This window comes from Syngnathoides biaculeatus, chromosome 12 (assembly GCF_019802595.1).
Source record: "Syngnathoides biaculeatus isolate LvHL_M chromosome 12, ASM1980259v1, whole genome shotgun sequence".
NCBI classification, from domain to species: domain Eukaryota; kingdom Metazoa; phylum Chordata; class Actinopteri; order Syngnathiformes; family Syngnathidae; genus Syngnathoides; species Syngnathoides biaculeatus.
In genome coordinates this window covers 3,035,343-3,053,161 of record NC_084651.1, presented here as the reverse complement: position 1 = coordinate 3,053,161, position 17,819 = coordinate 3,035,343, and the positions used below count along the sequence as shown (strand labels likewise).

The window sequence follows — 17,819 nt, the reverse complement described above, 5'->3', positions numbered from 1 at the left end:
CCTGCCCGTTCACAGCTGGGATAGTCTCCAGCACTCCCTGCAACCCTCGTGAGGATAAGCGGCAAAGAAAATGTAATGGATGGATATAGTAATTGGTGATATAATGATAATTTTTGAATAAGTGTCGATATCTGCCCCGCGACTGACTGGCGACCAGTTCAGGGTGAAGTCCGCCTTTCGCCCGAAGCCAGCTGGGATAGGCTCCAGCTTTCCTGCTACCCTTGTGAGGATAAGCGGCTTGGGTGATGACAAGACATGACTGTGGTACTCTGGGATACTATTGTGTGCTTGCCACCACAGTTTGGGGCGGAGGAAAATGTTGGGCGTTGTCTGTTCGGTAAAAGAGACGAAGAGATGCGCAGCGGAAGGCGACGCAAAAGCTGCGTTGTCCAGTTTTGGATGTTGTCACGGAATATGTTGTTATTCCGTGGCTTTTTGTCCTTCGTCCGTCCGTCCGTCCGTCCGTCATCCGCCATCCATCCCTGCATGGTAAAGTGTGTCCTACCTCCCCCCAGGAAACGCAGACCACTGTCGTGCACAACCCAGCTGACGGCACCAAGGTAAGACGCTCGCAGTTAATTGGGGCGGTGGGGGGGGGATCATCGAAATACTGAAGTCGAACAAACTTGCTTCATAACATCAATTACATACGTTTCGCTCAATGCATTTTTAAAAATAAAGAAAGCAAATTGACCAGTCGCAATATTTTCACGTTTTATTTTTATAAAATACAATTGTTAATGTATTTTTTTCGTATTTGTATTTATTCATGTATTTTTATCAAATCTAAATTTAAAAAAAATACAGATTAAAAAAAATAATACTGCAATAAAAAAGTAATGACAAAAAAAACAATGCTATAAATTAAGATTTAAATTTTTAAAAATCCAGAAATCATGCTATAATAGTAATACAAAAATAATTTGAAAATTCATACAAATAAAAATAAAAAGAATAGTTTTAGGAAATGAAATTGGAATTAATTTAGATGTCTAAAATGATAACAATAGGAACAGTTAACCTGTAAGGATCCCTGAAAAAAACTGCGCGGATAGATTCAACTTTCTATTTGTCTTTTTTTCTAAAATGTTGAAGGCACTCCTTTCGTACGATATTCTTCAATAGTCTCGAACTATTTCAAAATATGTAATCATTTCATCGTGCAAGCCTTGGCTGGTTTGTGCTCCTGGGAGGCCGTCGTGTTTTGTCCATCTTTCCATCCGTCAGGTTTGTCGTGTGGTGTTGTTTTATTCCTCCATTTTCCACTTTTTTTTTTTTTTTTTTTTGGCCTTTTGACCCCTCCGGTGGTGTTCAACCGCGTGTCGGCGGTCTTCCCGCAGGGCTCGACGGAAAGCTGCAACAATGCCGAAGAGGAGGAGATGAAAGGTAGGAAAGGTACTTGACCCACTTTGGATTTCTCTGCATGCTGCTTTTCCTTCAACCTTTGACATTTTCCCTCATTTTCAGCGACACGTTCATTAAAAAGCTTGTAAATTTCTGCCACGTATATTTGAAAAATGTCCTCAAATACAAATTCTTGCCACATTTTGTAACCATTTTTTCAAAACATTTTTTTCTTCAATACAATGTGATATTTAATTTGGAACTTTTTACTTAAAATAGATTTAAAAATAGGAAGATAGCGTGTGAAAATATGAATTGGTTTTTCCAAATTAAAACCTGAAAGATTTTGTAAAATTCTACTTTTTCATCCGTCATTTTCTAATTGGAAAAGAAATTGAAATTCTTTTGTTGTTTTTTTTGATTAAGAAATTGTCATTTAGTAACAATTCAACACTTTTTACATTTAAATTTTTAAATACCTTATTAATATACCAATTTACTCAATTCATCAGACAGGAAGCGGGGTACACCCTGAACTGGTTGCCACCCAATCGCAGGGCGCATGGAGACAAACAGCCGCACTCACAATCACACCTTGGGGCAATTTAGAGTGTCCGATTAGTGTTGCATGTTTTTGGGATGTGGGAGCAAAGCGGAGTACCCGCCCGGAGAAAACCCACACAGGCACGGGGAGAACATGCAAACTCCATACAGGTGGGGCCGGGATCGAACCTGTGGGCGCTTAACCACCTGTAAAAAAAATTCACATTTTAAAAACAAAACAAAAAAAAAAAAAAAACGTTTTTTTTTTTCAGAAAACATTCAACTATTTTACATTTTTGTCCTTTTTTTTTACAAGACGGTGTGATCATCTAACAACTAACTTGTTACATAATTTCCAAATAAATGTCACATTTTGTACAATTCAACATTTTCTTAAAACTTTTTAAAAAATATATATATAGTCTGCTATCCAGATTTCAGTTTATACTAATACATTTACACGTTTATACTAATCAGTCATATAAAATAATTTTTTTTTAAAAGCACGATATCTTTAAAAATTCCCCAAAATTTGAAATAAAAAATGTTTCTATTTGTCATAAAAGTAAGTGATCTGTAATCTTTCTGAACACATTCTCATAACCTTCCAGTGTAGGGTGTGTTGAATGATTTTTGGGGCTTCCAAATGATCACCGTCGGCTCGCGGCGGGACTACGTTAGCGTGCCGTGTCGTGCCGTGCCCGGGCGGCACGTGGTGCCGCTAACGCTTAATCCTCTAATTAGTCTCAGGACCTCCTGAAAGGAGCTAATCTGCTTGCAAGGAGAAGAAGCGGCCTGAGGACGAGGAGGATGACGATGATCCTGGTGGTTTTCGGCTCTTGTCCACTTTCAGTGACTCCGTTCCCAAAATCGAATCTACTAATATGAACATTTGGGAATAGCCGACCGCCAATCTGAGGACGTTTTCTGTCGTGTCACTTCAGAACTGAGCCATCTGAACAAGTTAGCATTTGCATTTAGCGGTAAAATGCGTTTCTTTTTGCCGACTCAGCATTAGTAACAAACAAACAGGCCCTAAGCTGAAAAATAAACAACCGCCTTTGAGCCGTTCTTCTTTGACGCTTTTTCCATTCCTATGCTGCCCCCTACTGGCACACGGGGCACTATACAACATCCTTACAGTACACAGACACACAGATGAAGACATTTTGTATATATTTTTCTTCAACTTGTCAACTTCCTGTTTGTTTTTATGGTCTTGAGCTTCCTCTATACATTTTAATTTCCTGTTTTCAAGTATTTAACGTTGTAATTTTGTGTTTTCTGTCGTTTAACTTCCCGTTTGTGTGTTTTCAGGCCGCAAGCAGGAGATCATCAAGATGACCGAGCAGCTGATCGAAGCCATCAACAATGGCGACTTTGAGGCCTACACGTACGTTATTTCTTTTTTTTTAATAACGATTCATTTTTATGTCTTTTGTTCTGCTTTATTTTTTTTCACATCCGTAATCAAAACACCATCCGTTCCCATGACACTGGGTTACTTCTGAATTCATTTTTGTTTTTTTGAAGTCCACAAATGATAACCGACCGTCTTCTGTCGGAAGTGAATCGCTATATGAAAACCACGTGCACACTCACGTAATAGATATTTCTAGAATTGGTACGCTACGTCCGCACGTGTTGAATGCGCACAAAACTTTACATTTCTGGTTATCACGTCAGCGCCATATTTTGTCGTTGTTGTCATCTGGTGACAGGAGAATCTGCGACCCGGGTCTGACCTCGTTTGAACCGGAAGCTCTGGGGAATCTGGTGGAGGGCATGGACTTCCACAAGTTCTACTTTGACAACTGTACGTTTTACGTGGCGGCCTCATTTGTATTCACGCCGCGTAAATTGTCAAGATGAAAGATTGGACACAATTTCTTCAAATAGGAGCCTCCTCTCCAATTGCTCACACTGATAATTCATGATTATTGATCTTTATTTTATATATCATATATATTTCTAAATATCTATTTTTAGTTGATGCTGTTTCCTTAATTTATTTTGTTTACTTACAGCAAAGCAATAATTTTACTGGTCCTCCCTCTAAAAGAAAATCCATTACATTTAATCCCACACTTTAATAGAGTAAATATTACAAAGAAAATAATAATAATGAATTTCATTTCACATTAAGTCTTAGTTTTACAGTATAGTTTTTCAAAATATGAGATTAAAAAAAATACAAAATATTTCTAAATTGGTGTAAAAGAAAATAATTAATTGTATTTTTTATATTCCAAACCTATACTCATAATCAAATGTCAAATAGATTAAACTTCATTTTGTTTAAGATAACTTTTTTTTTTAAATTCCAAATAAATATTTGTAAATCAGTGTACATTTTAATGTATTTAAATTCTATTTTATTTCCATCAAAGCAATAACTTTCGTGGTCCTCACTCTAAAAGAAAATCCGTCACATTTAATTCCTCACTTTAATAGTATAAATATTACAAAAAAATACTAATAATGAAATTCAATTCACATTAAGTCATTATTTTACAGTATAGTTTTTTTTAAATCTGAGAGGAAAAAAATGAAAAATATTTCTGAATTGGTATAAAAGAAAATGTAATTAATTGTATTTTTTTTATTCGAAAGTAATACTTATAATAAAATGTCAAATACTTTTTGCTTAATACAACTTTTAAAACATTCCAAATAAATATTTGTAAATCAGTGTACATTTTAATGTATTTAAATTCTATTATTTATTTCCATCAAAGCAATAACATTACTGGTCCTCCTTGTAAAAGAAAATCCAGTACATTTAATTCCATACTTCAATAGGGTAATTATACATTTAATACATTTTTTTAAAATGAATTTCATTTCACATTAAAATTAATTTCTTTACACAAAAAGCAATAACTCGATGATCACGATTGAAATATATACCAATATAATTTTAATAAGTATAGATGACTGATATCGTATCCATTTTTGTGACTTTGCGACCAGTGTTGAGTAAGAACAGCAAGCCGGTGCACACCACCATCCTGAACCCTCACGTGCACCTGATGGGCGAGGACGCGGCGTGCATCGCGTACATCCGCCTGACGCAGTACATGGACGCGCAGGGCCGCCCGCGCTCCTGCCAGTCGGAGGAGACGCGCGTGTGGCAGCGCCGCGACGCCAAGTGGCTCAACGTGCACTTCCACTGCTCGGGAGCTCCCGCCGCGCCGCTGCAGTGAACGTCGCCCGCGGTGAGCCGGAAAGACGCCGTCTCGCCACTTCTCGCTCTCGCTGTTTCTTGCCGCCGACCTTTCGTGCGCACGTCAGAAATTCAAAAGCCCACTTTCAACAGATCTTAAAAGTTCACGCCCATGTGACTTCCAAGACTTTGAAGGCATTTTATTATACCGGTATTACATAATTTTAACACTAAAAAAACATTTTGACATGGATAGAAATTTGGATGTATATCTATGTCATCTAATATAGCTTCACATTTGTTTCAATAAAAGCTGGTGGCCACACATATTTCTAATAATTTAGATTTTTGTCAATGACACAAAATACAATAAGAGTAAAAATTGCTGTTAAATTCACATCAGTTTTGAAAAAAGTAGTGCTATTTTCTTAAATACATCATTTCTAATTATTAATATTATATTTGTAAATGTATATTTTACCCTAATTTGACATTTAAAACGTTATGACTAGTGTATCCAGTGGAAAAATAGAAAGTATTCTGATGTAGTTATTTTTTTTAAATATAGTGCCCTGTTTAAATACCATTTCTTTTTTTCTTCTTTTTTTAAAAAATCTAAATTACATATACAAATACAGGGATTTAATTGTTTTTAGAAGCATTGGTGGTCATGATAAAAGAAAAACAAGTTTTATTTTTTGTTTGTTGTATATTTACTTATTGTTCTTAAGATGAAGAAAAAAAATATGCTAAATGTATTTACAATAAAACTAATAAAACCAAAAAATATGTTTTGGAGTTTTTATCAGATCGAGTCGCCAAAACGTTTTTCAGCTTTTGTTAACCATCCCCTATGAATGTCAAAAATGTTTTTCACAGTATGTAATGCTTCATATTTTCTTTCACGTAAAGTTTCACAAAGTCGTCGCACGTTTTGTTTTTTTATTTCTTTCTCTCAGCTCACCTTCAACTCTTCAAACCGTCGGGCGGAGCCGCGACTCTCCGCCGTGCTTGCAAGCATCCCGGCCTGGAACAAGAGGGTAACAACATACGAGCCCAGGGGGACACCAACACAACCATGACAACAACGATGTCAAAAGACAACAAACAAACAACACATTTAACGATGAGGGGGGGTGGAAAAAAAAACAATCATTAACTCAACCGAAGCAGCAGGAGACCCACCGACCGACCGGCCGGCGCGGTTCCTCCGTGTGGATGGATGGTGCATGTTTGCGGAAGGTGTGCGGGTTCGATGCCGCCGCCCCACTCCTGTCCACGCCGACCCCCCCCACCCCCATCCGTCGTCTTGTTAGCTTGCACGCATGCACAAACACACACACACAGAATTGCGAAGCGCTAATATGAAATTTGCATTAATGTCCTATTTGGATATTTAGTCGTGTTACTTAAAAGGATCGTCAGTTTTGGGTTTTTTTTTATTATGACAATGATTATTTTGTACTCTTTATTAGTGTTTTTAATGTATTATATTGTATTTGGGGGCATTTTATTTAATGTGTGAATGGATATTTATGCGCAAGATTTGTGTGTTGGTGTGTGGAAAGTAGTTAAAGCATTTATTCCATTTCCTTGAAATCCATCATATTGTCCGTCTACTAGTACATTATTTGGCCTCTCGAGGAAGACAATGTAGTTGCACTAGTAAAATGACTAATAGTAGTCACATTTATTTGCACTACTACTACACAAACATCCTATTACCACTATCAGGCCCAGCTATTAATCGTGTCACGCACTTGTAGCCTCCTGGGACTAGTAGCACCAAAATCCCCACTCGTTATTTTGCAGATGTTGTCCTACTAGTGTGCAGAAATATCATGCTGGTGGAAGGCGTGAGCGCCCAAAAAAAAGGTTACTAGTACGAGGGTCATTCTACTAGTGCGCTGAATTGTCTTTATGGAAATCTGCTCGAGCATGTATTTATTCAGTATTCTCAATATCCAGCTTAAGTTCCACGTACTAGTATGCCCTTCTTCCTCACTAGTAAGACAATTCAGTGCACTAGAATGACTAGTGTGCATTTGTGGTAATATTTTTTTCCCCACTACAAGTACCACTTTGGGCACAAGTAAACCGTACTATGCAGCACTAGTAACACCACTAGTAGACATGAGTCGCATAGTAGCCACTAGTAGGTCCACGAACCTCAAGGTGGATATCAAGATTCCTGATCCTTGATTTTCAGCCCCCTGAACCGTCTTACTCGCGCAGAATACGAGTGTACTAGTCCAAGGACCTCATTGTGGATATCAAGGATCTAGAATACCGTAATTTCCGGCCTACTGAGTGCACCTGGTTATAAGCCTCACCCAGTACATTTGTAAAGGAAATACCATTTGGTACACACATAAGCCGCACCTGTGTAAAAGCCGCAAGTGCCCACATTGAAACACGAGATTTAGTTAGATTAAGAGTTTTCAAAATTTTAATACCTTAGCTTAGCTCAACACAGCAACAACAAGGTAGCACGAACAGCGCTGGTAAAAAAACAAAAAAACATACCGATTAAAAAAAACAAAACAAAAAAAAAACAGCCACGGCAGCTACATAGTAGCAACACGGTAGCATAGCAGTAACAAGGCCGGTAAAAAAAAAAAAAACATCCCTAAATCACTGAGACGGGGCAGTAACACAGCAGCAACATGCTAGTGTGGTGCTAACGCTAGTGTGGCGCTAACAGGTTCAATTAAAAAAATATATACTGGTAAAAGTCACTGAGACACGGCAGTAACCTAGCAGCAACACGCTAGCACAGCGGTAAAAGGGCTGGTAAACAAAACAAAAAAAACAAACATACCGGTAAAAGTCACTTCCTCTGCACATATATTCCACCGGTCTCACTCTTACGTTGCGGCCGTTAGAAAAAAATTAGCCGCATCACCGCGTAAGCCGCAGGGTTGAAAGCGTGTGGAAAAAGTCGCGGCTTATAGGCCGGAAATTATGATACATTCTGAATGGCTTTTGCGTATATTTTGGTGTGCGTGTTGATAGCATGATTCTCCGTTTACTGGCCTGTACTGTTTCTCCGACTGTTGCCCCGCCTCCTCCCTGATGATGATGATGAGGATGATGAAGTCTCCTCCCCGCGTCTCGTTTTTATCGTCCATCCGGGCTTTTGCCGTACTTGTGCGTTTCCCTTCAGCAAGCATGTTTGCGGACTGTCGGCTGAAACACGTGGCAAAAAAAAAAAAAAAAAATATATATATATATATATATATATATATATATATATATATATATCCGTATATTTAAAAAAGAAAAAAAAATACGACGCATGACGGGAGGAAGAGTCACGAGGGACTGTTTTTCTTTAGCTGAAGCCGATCAACCGGCAGGTCCTTCCTTTGTTGTAAATGTCGTACTTGTTGTTTCGTGTCGTCGATGTTTTTTCTTTGTTTGTTTGTTTGTTTTTCAATCAAAGTCAGAACTGGAAAAGAATTGTTTGAAAAGTGTGAAGTTTCCGCAACCTTTTGCTCCTGTCGCGACACTTGCGAGGGTCACGCGATCGAACGTCTTCCCTTTAAGAGGAGAAAAGCTTTTCCAGCGTCTTGGTCGAATATTACGTCCGTGAATTTAGGACGCAGAGTCACACAATTTCACTTTATTGTCATTTAATGTTAGCTTGTCAGATTTTTTTTTTTTTTTTTTTTTTTGCTGGAAAAGATCTCAAATCAAGTTTGGACCATTATTTTTTTTTTCCACCCACTTTCTTTCAATTTTTACTTTTTTCTTTTCAATAATTTTTAACAGGCCATTCGTTGTTCCAGTTCTAACATTAATGTGTGATTACTTTTATTTACTTATACATATATATATTTTTTGGTATTAGTTTTTCCCCACTGTCATTAAAATATTAAGGCATCTTGGAGGGGTATTTTATTTTTTTATATCTTTCCACCCACCGAGATTCATTTTATTATTATATTAATTTTTGAATTATTTGTTGGATTTTTTTTAAAGTTGAACTTATCTCATGTCTTTTTTTCTTCCTTGGCTAACATTGAGAACGCTTAAAAAAAATTCCGATATCATTCATTCACATATTAGTATTTTTTATTGTCATCCTATTAATTTTAACATCATAACTTTTTTGTTTTTTTTTTTGCTGGAATTGATCTCAAATCAGGTTTGGACCATTAATTTTTTTTTCAGTTTCTTCCAGTTTTTACTTTTTCTTTTCAATATTTTTAACATCAGGCCTTTTATTTTTTTGAGTCCTAAAATAAAATGCGATTACTTTTATTTTCAAATTATTTTTTGGTATTAGTTTTTCCCCACTATCATTAAAATATTGTGGAGTTTTTTTTTTTGGGAGGGGGGTTTATTTTTTATATCTTTCCACCCACCAAGATCCATTTTTTTCACGTTTACTTTAATTTTTAAATGACATGTAGCATTTTTTTTGTATTCAAATTTATCTCATATGTCATTTTAGTTTATTTTTCGCCCCTGGCTAACATTGAAAATGCTTTTAAAAAAACTCCATCATTCATTCAGATATTTGTATTTTTTTGTCATCCTATTAATTTTAACATCATACCTTTTTTTGTTTTTGCACCCTCTCATTTTTTTATTTTTTTTTTTTAACTTTAATTTTTTTTCCTTGACTACCTAAAAAATACATTGTTGCACTTAATATTTTATCTATTATTATTGTTTGTTTTTTTTTTCTTCTCCCTGATGATTTTAACATCAGGTCACTACCAGGCACATCACGTGTGATACATTTTGGGTTTTTTTTTTTTTTTTAAAAATTTTGGAGTCTTGTCCCGTCCACGAGGACACCAACGTCGATTATTATCAACGTGACAGGCGAGACAGGGTACGCGTCCGCTTTTGAGAATCTTGTCCGCGCGCGTCACGTGACCAAACAGGAAGCGATGGCACCGACTACCTAATCTTTACACACATTCACTCAGTGTATTTTTTTTTTTTGCATCGTGTGAATATTTGCTGTTTGAAGAAGAAAAACGTGTTAATTGTCAGTTGTTGCCACAGCAACCGTACGTAAATATCAAAGTATATGCAGTTTTACATGATGACGGTGAAATATGCATGTGTTTATTTCCTGTCATTTTTCACCTTTTACTGGATAAACAAAGGAGAAATACTCGCCAGAGTAGAAGAAAGCCTTATTAGCATATCGGTGAGACTGTTGTAAAAAAAAAAAAGTACAGGAAATAATCAAATATGATAAAGTTGGACGCCGGTTCTGTTTTTGCATGAGTGTAGAATTAAATCATGACAGTGATTACATTTACAAAGCTGTTTGTGTGGACGGTTGTTCTTCGTAGCTTGGTTATTACTGGAAAATTGAAGTGTCTTTAATTAAAAAAAGAAAAAAGCATTTCATCATTATGTATTTTGCCTTTTTTTCATTCATAGCAATCATGGTTGCAATTTCCAGGCTTTAGATCAATATTTTTTTTATTGATAATGGTCATCACTGGCGGTTTCTGGCACACATGGGAATTCCGTCCGTGCATTCACGCAGGGTGACGTCCACCCACTTTTTTTTTTTAATAATGGAAAATGTTTTTATTCAATGTCACTTAGTTGCAATTTCACCGTATCACAGATTTTAAAATTCTACATACTCTTTATAATTTTCTCTCTTTTTTTATTTTTTAGCTATATCTTGGGATTTTTGAGAGAATAATTTTTCCAAACACAGACTATTACTGCAAATTTGTGTCGTAATATTCAGGAAACGCGTGTAAAGAGTACGTAAACGATAGTTTGGATTAATTTCACACTTTAAAAAACTAAAGTCTCGCCCATGATGCTGGGAGGCCACTGATGCTAATTACTTGGGAAATTTGGAACTTACTTGGGGGGGGGGGGGCACGTTTAGCTGCAGTCCTGTTGGTGACCACAGGGAGGCGTCATAACGCAACTAAAAACGATGTTCCTCCTGGCTTGAATTTATTGCAGGAAACATAAATTTAATTATTTAAACAAATTCAAGTTAAAGCAGCTCCCAGGCGACTTAATTATTGGAGTTAAAGCACACCATCTTTTTTACTGAAATTGACCAGTTTATATTGGGCGAGTGAATAGAAAGATCCATCCATCCATTTTCTTTTGCCGCTTATCCTCACGAGGGTTGCGGGGAGTGCTGCAGCCTATCCCTACACCCTGAACTGGTCGCCAGCCAGTCGCAAGACAGCCACACTCACAATCACACCTACGGGCAATTTAGAGTGTCCATTTAATGTCGCATGTTTTTGGGATGTGGGAGGAAACTGGAAGCAAGCACGGGGAGAACATGCACACTCCACACCGGCGGGATCGAACCCGGGACCTCAGAACTGTAAGGCGAACCCTTTACCACCTGAACCAACGTTCCGCCCGAGTAGAAGCATATATAACATACGTTGTGTTTATGTTGTCGAGGCCTTTATGTGGTCATGTTGCCTAAACAATTGTCCTCCTGTTGGTGGACAAACGTGCACTACATATGGAGAAATACATACATTCATTTGCACTCACTTCATTAGGTGCACTCAATCCTGTGTAAGAACTGTACCCCAGTTTCACCACAGAATTTATCTCTGTACATTACAAACAGCTCTCATTTGCATAATTTAATAATTTGTCGATAAAACCTTTCGTTCGGATGATGATTTTTTTTTTTTTTTTTTAGTGTAGCAGTGATTTTGGTCTATTGCCTTTATCCATTAAGGTTTACTGTCAAACTAAAGTAAACAAGCAGTACATTTAAAACAGCCACATAACCAGCGCTGGCTTAATGCTAAAACATGAGAAACACCATAGATGGGCTAATGGAGAGCATCTTTGTGGGTGTGCAACCCAAAGGATATTTGAAAACAAACGAAGCGACACGCAGACGGGTAATAGAACAATACTGATGAGTACATGCCGTGGGAGTAAAAAGTAGGTAAACCCTTTGGAAGTTCTTAACTTACAGCGTAATTTTGTCATTTAATGTAATCAGATATCTGAATACCACAGTGCATAATTATATTACAGTATACAGGAAGCAGGAGGGGTCTGTCAAAAGCAAACTTTTTTTTTTTTTACTATCACTTTGATGTTTCATTTTGTCATTCATCCCCTGAATCTTATCTAATAAGTTAAAACAAAATTAAATACAGTATATAATTTAAGGATTGTTCAGGTGTAAAGGTCAGGGGGCAAATGCTACAAGCTAATGGGACGCCATCAGACTGAACGATAACCTTTGTTGTTCAGTGTGTAACTCGTGGATGTTTTCCAAATTTGAAGCCGAAATGGAAGAAAAAGTATTTAGTTTTTACATTCCTCATGTTGTCATTAATTGAAGATTCTAAATAAGGAAGAATGATGTCAATATACGTTTTTAAGACTACCGGAAGTTAACGTGCTCCGTGTGCTACTGTGTTTCATTGCAAAAAGAAAAAAAGATAAAAAGTTGATTAAAAAAACAAAAACGGGTAAAAAAAAAACAGAAAAGGTTTGGGGTAGAAAAAAAATGGACTTTAGCTGTGTTCAAGGTGAGTTTTATCAATCTTTTGAATTGTATTTATTAGATATGCAATCACATCAACGTGCAAAATACTTAATTCGCCTAACAGTGTCAACCAAAAGTGAAGATTAATGTCCCGTATGTTTTTTGTACTCACATAATTTAAACAAGTCAATTAAATATTTGTGCGTTTTTTCAAAACCCGTGACCAAAATAATTCTCGATAAATGCTGGAGGCCCTATTTTTTCTCTCGGAGGAGGATGCGCACGGCGGAGGGATAGAGAGACAGGGAGAGAGAGAGACTAGGTGGTTCCGGGGCGGTGCTTCGGTCTCAGCTGCTCCTCTTCAGTCCCATTAGCGAGCAGCGGATGAATGGCGACGCACGTACTTTTTAAAAAAAATTTTTTTTTTTGACACGAGGACCAAGACTGCTGTCTGGAATCTGAAAAGGCCGGATTATTATTCCAATTATTGCTTTTATTTTCCTGCATATGTATTTATTTATTTGGTGTGCTTAACGGTGGTATTTTTTTTAAATCTACCGTTCCCGGGGATTTGTCTCCATTCGCCATCACTCTCGGAAGCTGCTGGTGTTGAAATGGCTCCTGGAGAACGGCGAGGTCGTGTCGAGACATTTGTGGAATAATCTTGACGCTTTTTTTTTTTTTTTAACCCTCTCCCGCTCTAAAATCGCCCACAAAGCCGCCGAAATGCGCCTCTTTTTAAACCAGTCAACCACATGAGTGGAGTCTAAAGCGACACTTCTCATTCACACCCATCCCTCATTTTCTTTCAAACACACTGCAGTCATCGTGCTGGTAAAATATGGAAAGTGAGGTTTTTAGCCCCCTGCTGGAGCACTTCATGGTGTCGCCTCTGGTCTGCTGGGTAGGTTCGTCCACGCTTTTAACACTTGGATCCACTCCAGTTGCTTTTATTTGAGGTGCCGTGTTTATTGTTGTTCTCCTCCCCCCCCCCCCCCCTCAGGTGAAGACGGTGGGGCACCCCCCGGTGACAGATGGCAGCAAACTGTCAGAATATGTGCAATTGGTGGATGGTGTTTACCTCAACGAGGTCATGTTGGAGATGTGAGTACTCCCGAATGCTAACGCGACATCTTCAGGAGCACGCTGGGTCGATTTTGAGTGGGGTGGGGGGGGTCACAAAACGGTGGTGTGTGTGCGTGATCGTTTTCCCACATGAACTAATCTTACTGCAGCGGGCACCACTCGAAATAATTTGGCGCAGTGGCAGCGAGCCAGGAGGAAAGTTTGCGTAAAAATTTTATGTCCAAAGTTGGGGACACACACACACACACACACACATATAATAAGCACATTCATACACGAGCTGCTAGAGCCGCAATTGAGGCCGAGTCAGTCAACAGTCAGCCGGCTGTTCATCTGAGTTTGCGACAGTCAACTCGACACTCTCATTCGCCGAGTCCAGCGTCACTCAACGGGCCGCCACCCACCTTTTGACAGCAGTAGCCACACCTCACATCCGCATTTTGTTCTTTAACAATGAAAAATCGATGTTTATCTTTAAAGGTCCACCGTCATGAAGTGCATGCTTTTTAGTACATTATTCCTGAAAAAACGGCAGCCGGTATGGACCCATCCATTTTTTCAACACAAAACACGATTTTGACGTGTATGGCTTTTTGTAACTCCCGCCATGAAAATCCTCTCGAGGGATTTGTTGTCGAGAAAAAGCAGGCAAGTAGTGCACTCAAGCGGTCTCGTCTGTTTTCTACTAGTTTTACCTGCCAGAAGGTAGCGCGTTGTTCCTTCGTGTTAGCCAAAATGCCGGCTCCTTTGTATTGCTGGATATTGCTCGAACACTCGGGAGGATGGATTCACTCTTCATACTTTTCCAAAAGACCCGGTTTGTTGTGAAATATGGATTTCACGGGTGCAAAGGATGAGAGCTTTGTGACAGGTAGGTGTGTATACAGCTGCTAAAAAAAAATAATAGTTGTCGGGTGACGTAATCTGTAAATCAAGGGTGCTAAATGTGTCAATGTGCCACCCTGGCCGAAGCTGTGATTGGCGGACGCGGTGACCCGTCTCCGCCGGGGAGGTGGTTTGGCCGTGAGCCGCATATCATCTAAATATGGCTTGAAACGATAGGGAAATACTGCCCCGATCACTTCACTCGGTTGTGAGACGTTCTCTTCTTCTTTGAAAAGAGTTTCCGTCTCCCATAGTCGGTGGCACAGCATGTTTTCAAGGGCGAGTGTACAGGTGTGACATCACGGACAGAAGATGCAGCCATTATGGCGACCACTTGGATGTCGTCGAATGACACTTCCGCAACTTTGCGCACGGATGAGGCGCTCTCCGCTCATATTTATTTTTTTCGTATAGACATTGAAGTGAATAATGTTGTATGTATTTTTCATTCCAATATCTCTTTTAGAATGTTTATAGGGCTCACACTTGACCTTTTATCGTTGGGAATATTGTTTTCGATTCCAAAGATATTTGTTAGCTGCTTTGTTTACACTTTGTGTGTACAGTGTTGCCAGGGTAAATATGCCTACTCTTCATCTTGGTCACATGATATTACTTAATATCTTTTTTGGGTAAACCATTCATTCATTTTGACTTGTTTTTTTTTGTAATGTGCACAAACTTCTTCTCTTTGGGAAGATGAAGAGCTCTTGCATTAGATGTCATTCGAAGTTTAATGATTAATCATCCACAATCAAGTTAATGGCTAGCTATTTTGATAATGGATTAATCGTTTGAGAGTCCTTGTTTGAATGTCCAAATCCGCCTCGCAACAGGATACGTTGTGAATTCTGTAGTCGTCCTTGAAAGCGGAGTCAAAACACAACGATATTTGCAAACGTCTTTCACTTTTCAAAGCAACGATCAAGATTTTTGCCCATTTGATCCACCTTTTGTAATTTCTGCACTGACAATTTGACATAAAGGAATGGGAGTTTTGTCATGTTTTATCCAATTCATAAAAAGATGTAGGAGTGATGTTTAAAATAATTTGTCGTCCTGGATTTTACGCGTAAAGGGCGTACGACGCCCAGTCTGGCCCTTCCACCCTGGCCTCGCCCTCAAGGCACACATGAGCCAGTTCTCCAACAGCCATCTTCTCGAAGCTGTCCGCGGGGAGTCGATGTAGGCCGCGCACAACGGGGCCTCGTATGTGGGCCACCGACGCGTCACGCAGTCGGACGTCTTCGCAGACGATTATCGCGGGGACCGCTCGGAGCCGCGCTCGGTCACGCCGTTCGCGGCAAAACCGCAAAGCTTCAGAGCTTGACAGTTTGCCGTTGGGGAAGTTTACACTCGGTCGTATGAAAATAAATCCCTACGCTAGCCGACGTGGACGAAACGTGATCATTTGGAGGATTGGCCGCGATAAAGTGGCTGCCGGGCCCGGTCCACGGCGAATTGCGGTTTTCGTTTCCCACCCAGCGGCTTCCTCCTCCTCATGCACGGGTCTTCCAAATTGCCCGGTTACAGCACTGGACCAAAGTCACGTTACGACGTTGGGGGAACTCACACTGGGCACGGGTGTTCAGGGCTTGGCAGCTGTGTGCCGCCTGACAGGAAGTGGCTAATCACAGCCAGCTTTGTGCGCTTGGGCGTGTGGACGCTTTTGTTCAAGGCTGCTTTCCGTGTCAGCGCAGGGCCTGCGTATCTTTTTTTTTTTTTTTTTTTGTCCGTGTGGGCGCATTTGTTTTTGCAATAGGGCAGCTGTCAGTTGTCGTCTTGGCAAGCGACTCGCAGACACGGACGGGCCCACAGTGACGGTCAGATTGTTGTGTTTATGTCGCCCCTTTGTCTGCCGGCTCTTGTTTGGCGTGACACCAGCAGCTTGTCTAATTGCCGAAACTGGAATAAGTCACAAGAGACGACAATGACTTTGTTTTGCTGGTTGACTCTGCCGGGAAATCACCCCAAAAAATAAAATATTGAAGTGGGGAAAAAAACAATTGTATGCCCGCATTGGGTTTCGATCTATAAAACGTCAAATTGGCTTACGTTGCACAAAGCCAAACGCGAACGAGGCAGCTGTCAATCATGGCTCCAAAAATACGATTGAGAAGCAAAAAAAGAGATTAAGCACGTTTTGACGGCGGCGTTGTAGTTTAAGTTTCTCGTGTTTGCACTTCTTCAAAAGCTGTTCGAAGCACAGCGGGCGAGTGTCGTAACTCCGCCCGCCGTCCCCCCCCCCCGAGGGCAGCGGCGGGACGTCGGGATTATCTAACGGTTTGCGCCCGACACCCAGATGGCATCCCCGCCGTCCTCCCCTCCCACTTGCCTCTGTCCTCTCGTGACCGTCATTACCCAGCCAATTAGATGACCTCCTCGCTGCTGTCAAACCAATTAGCTCGCCCGCTCGATGAGGGGGAGCCAATTAAAAATGAGTCCAATTGAGACCCTGGATGCCCAATGGAGTCGCTTTTATTTGGATACAATTGGGGAATTTTCAACAAGAAATTTGTCTTTTACTGGAGGTCAATTCAACTCAACGTGGAAAAAAAAAGTCTGGGAATTTTTTGAAAATGTAAAAAATTAATAAATGTTGCTACTTTGTGTATTTGTAAATATATTTACAAGAATATTTTTTTTTATTATGCACCTCTCGGGGGCAGCACGGTTCTGAGGTCCCCGGGTTCAATCCCGGACCCGCCTGTGTGGAGTTAGCATGTTCTCCCCGTGCCTGCGTGGGTTTTCTCCGGGTGGGCACTCTGGTTTCCTCCCACATCCCCAAAACATGCAACATTAATTAGACTCTCTAAATTGCCCCTTGGTGTGATTGCGAGAGCGGCTGTTTGTCTCCATGCGCCCTGCGATTGGGTGGCAACCAGTTCAGGGTGTACCCCGCCTCCTGCCCGTCGGCAGCTGGGATAGGCTCCAGCACTCCCCGTGACCCTCATGAGGATAAGCGGCAAAGAAATTGGATTGATGGATGGAACTCTCTGTGGTTCTAGTTTTTACTTTTCCAGCAGTCTTGCAGCATTGTTGAATAATCTTATCGACGCAATAATCGCCGTCACCAAATGTGCGCGATGATACGAGCAATTTAGCGCTGATAAATGGAGTCTCCATCGTCATGGATGCCCGACTTCACCGTACGCAGAAGCCACGATGTGCTAAAGCTAACATCATAATTGCAGTTTCATTTTCATCCCTGGCGTTTTAACAGCAACTGGCTTCGCACTTAGTTTATTTTTACCTCCTGTTAGCACTCGTTCGTTCTTCCTCACTTTCTCCCATCCTTCCTTCACGGCTCACCCCCCC

At 39.9% G+C, this 17,819-nt stretch overlaps 2 protein-coding genes across 10 annotated transcripts in view; both read left to right on the top strand.

The window, feature by feature from the left end:
• Nucleotides 1–8,268, top strand: part of LOC133509611 (calcium/calmodulin-dependent protein kinase type II subunit gamma-like) — a 36,780-nt gene extending 28,512 nt beyond the window's left edge. For 2 of the 3 annotated variants that reach the window (XM_061836814.1, XM_061836815.1), the window contains 6 exons: nt 516–560; nt 1,341–1,386; nt 3,205–3,280; nt 3,609–3,703; nt 4,861–5,105; nt 6,013–8,268. In XM_061836814.1, the coding sequence (XP_061692798.1) occupies nt 516–560; nt 1,341–1,386; nt 3,205–3,280; nt 3,609–3,703; nt 4,861–5,093 (495 nt within the window). In that variant the 3' untranslated portion in view covers nt 5,094–5,105; nt 6,013–8,268. Of the gene's footprint in view, nt 1–515; nt 561–1,340; nt 1,396–3,204; nt 3,281–3,608; nt 3,704–4,860; nt 5,106–6,012 lie in introns of all 3 variants that reach the window. The other variant, XM_061836813.1, reaches the window with a different exon arrangement.
• A 4,131-nt stretch (nt 8,269–12,399) lies between these two features.
• Nucleotides 12,400–17,819, top strand: part of ccdc88ab (coiled-coil domain containing 88Ab) — a 68,749-nt gene continuing 63,329 nt past the window's right edge. For 4 of the 7 annotated variants that reach the window (XM_061836591.1, XM_061836595.1, XM_061836594.1 and 1 more), the window contains exons 1-2: nt 12,811–13,434; nt 13,534–13,634. In XM_061836591.1, the coding sequence (XP_061692575.1) occupies nt 13,372–13,434; nt 13,534–13,634 (164 nt within the window). In that variant the 5' untranslated portion in view covers nt 12,811–13,371. Of the gene's footprint in view, nt 12,574–12,809; nt 13,435–13,533; nt 13,635–17,819 lie in introns of those variants that run through there. The other 3 variants (XR_009797358.1, XM_061836590.1, XM_061836589.1) reach the window with 2 other exon arrangements.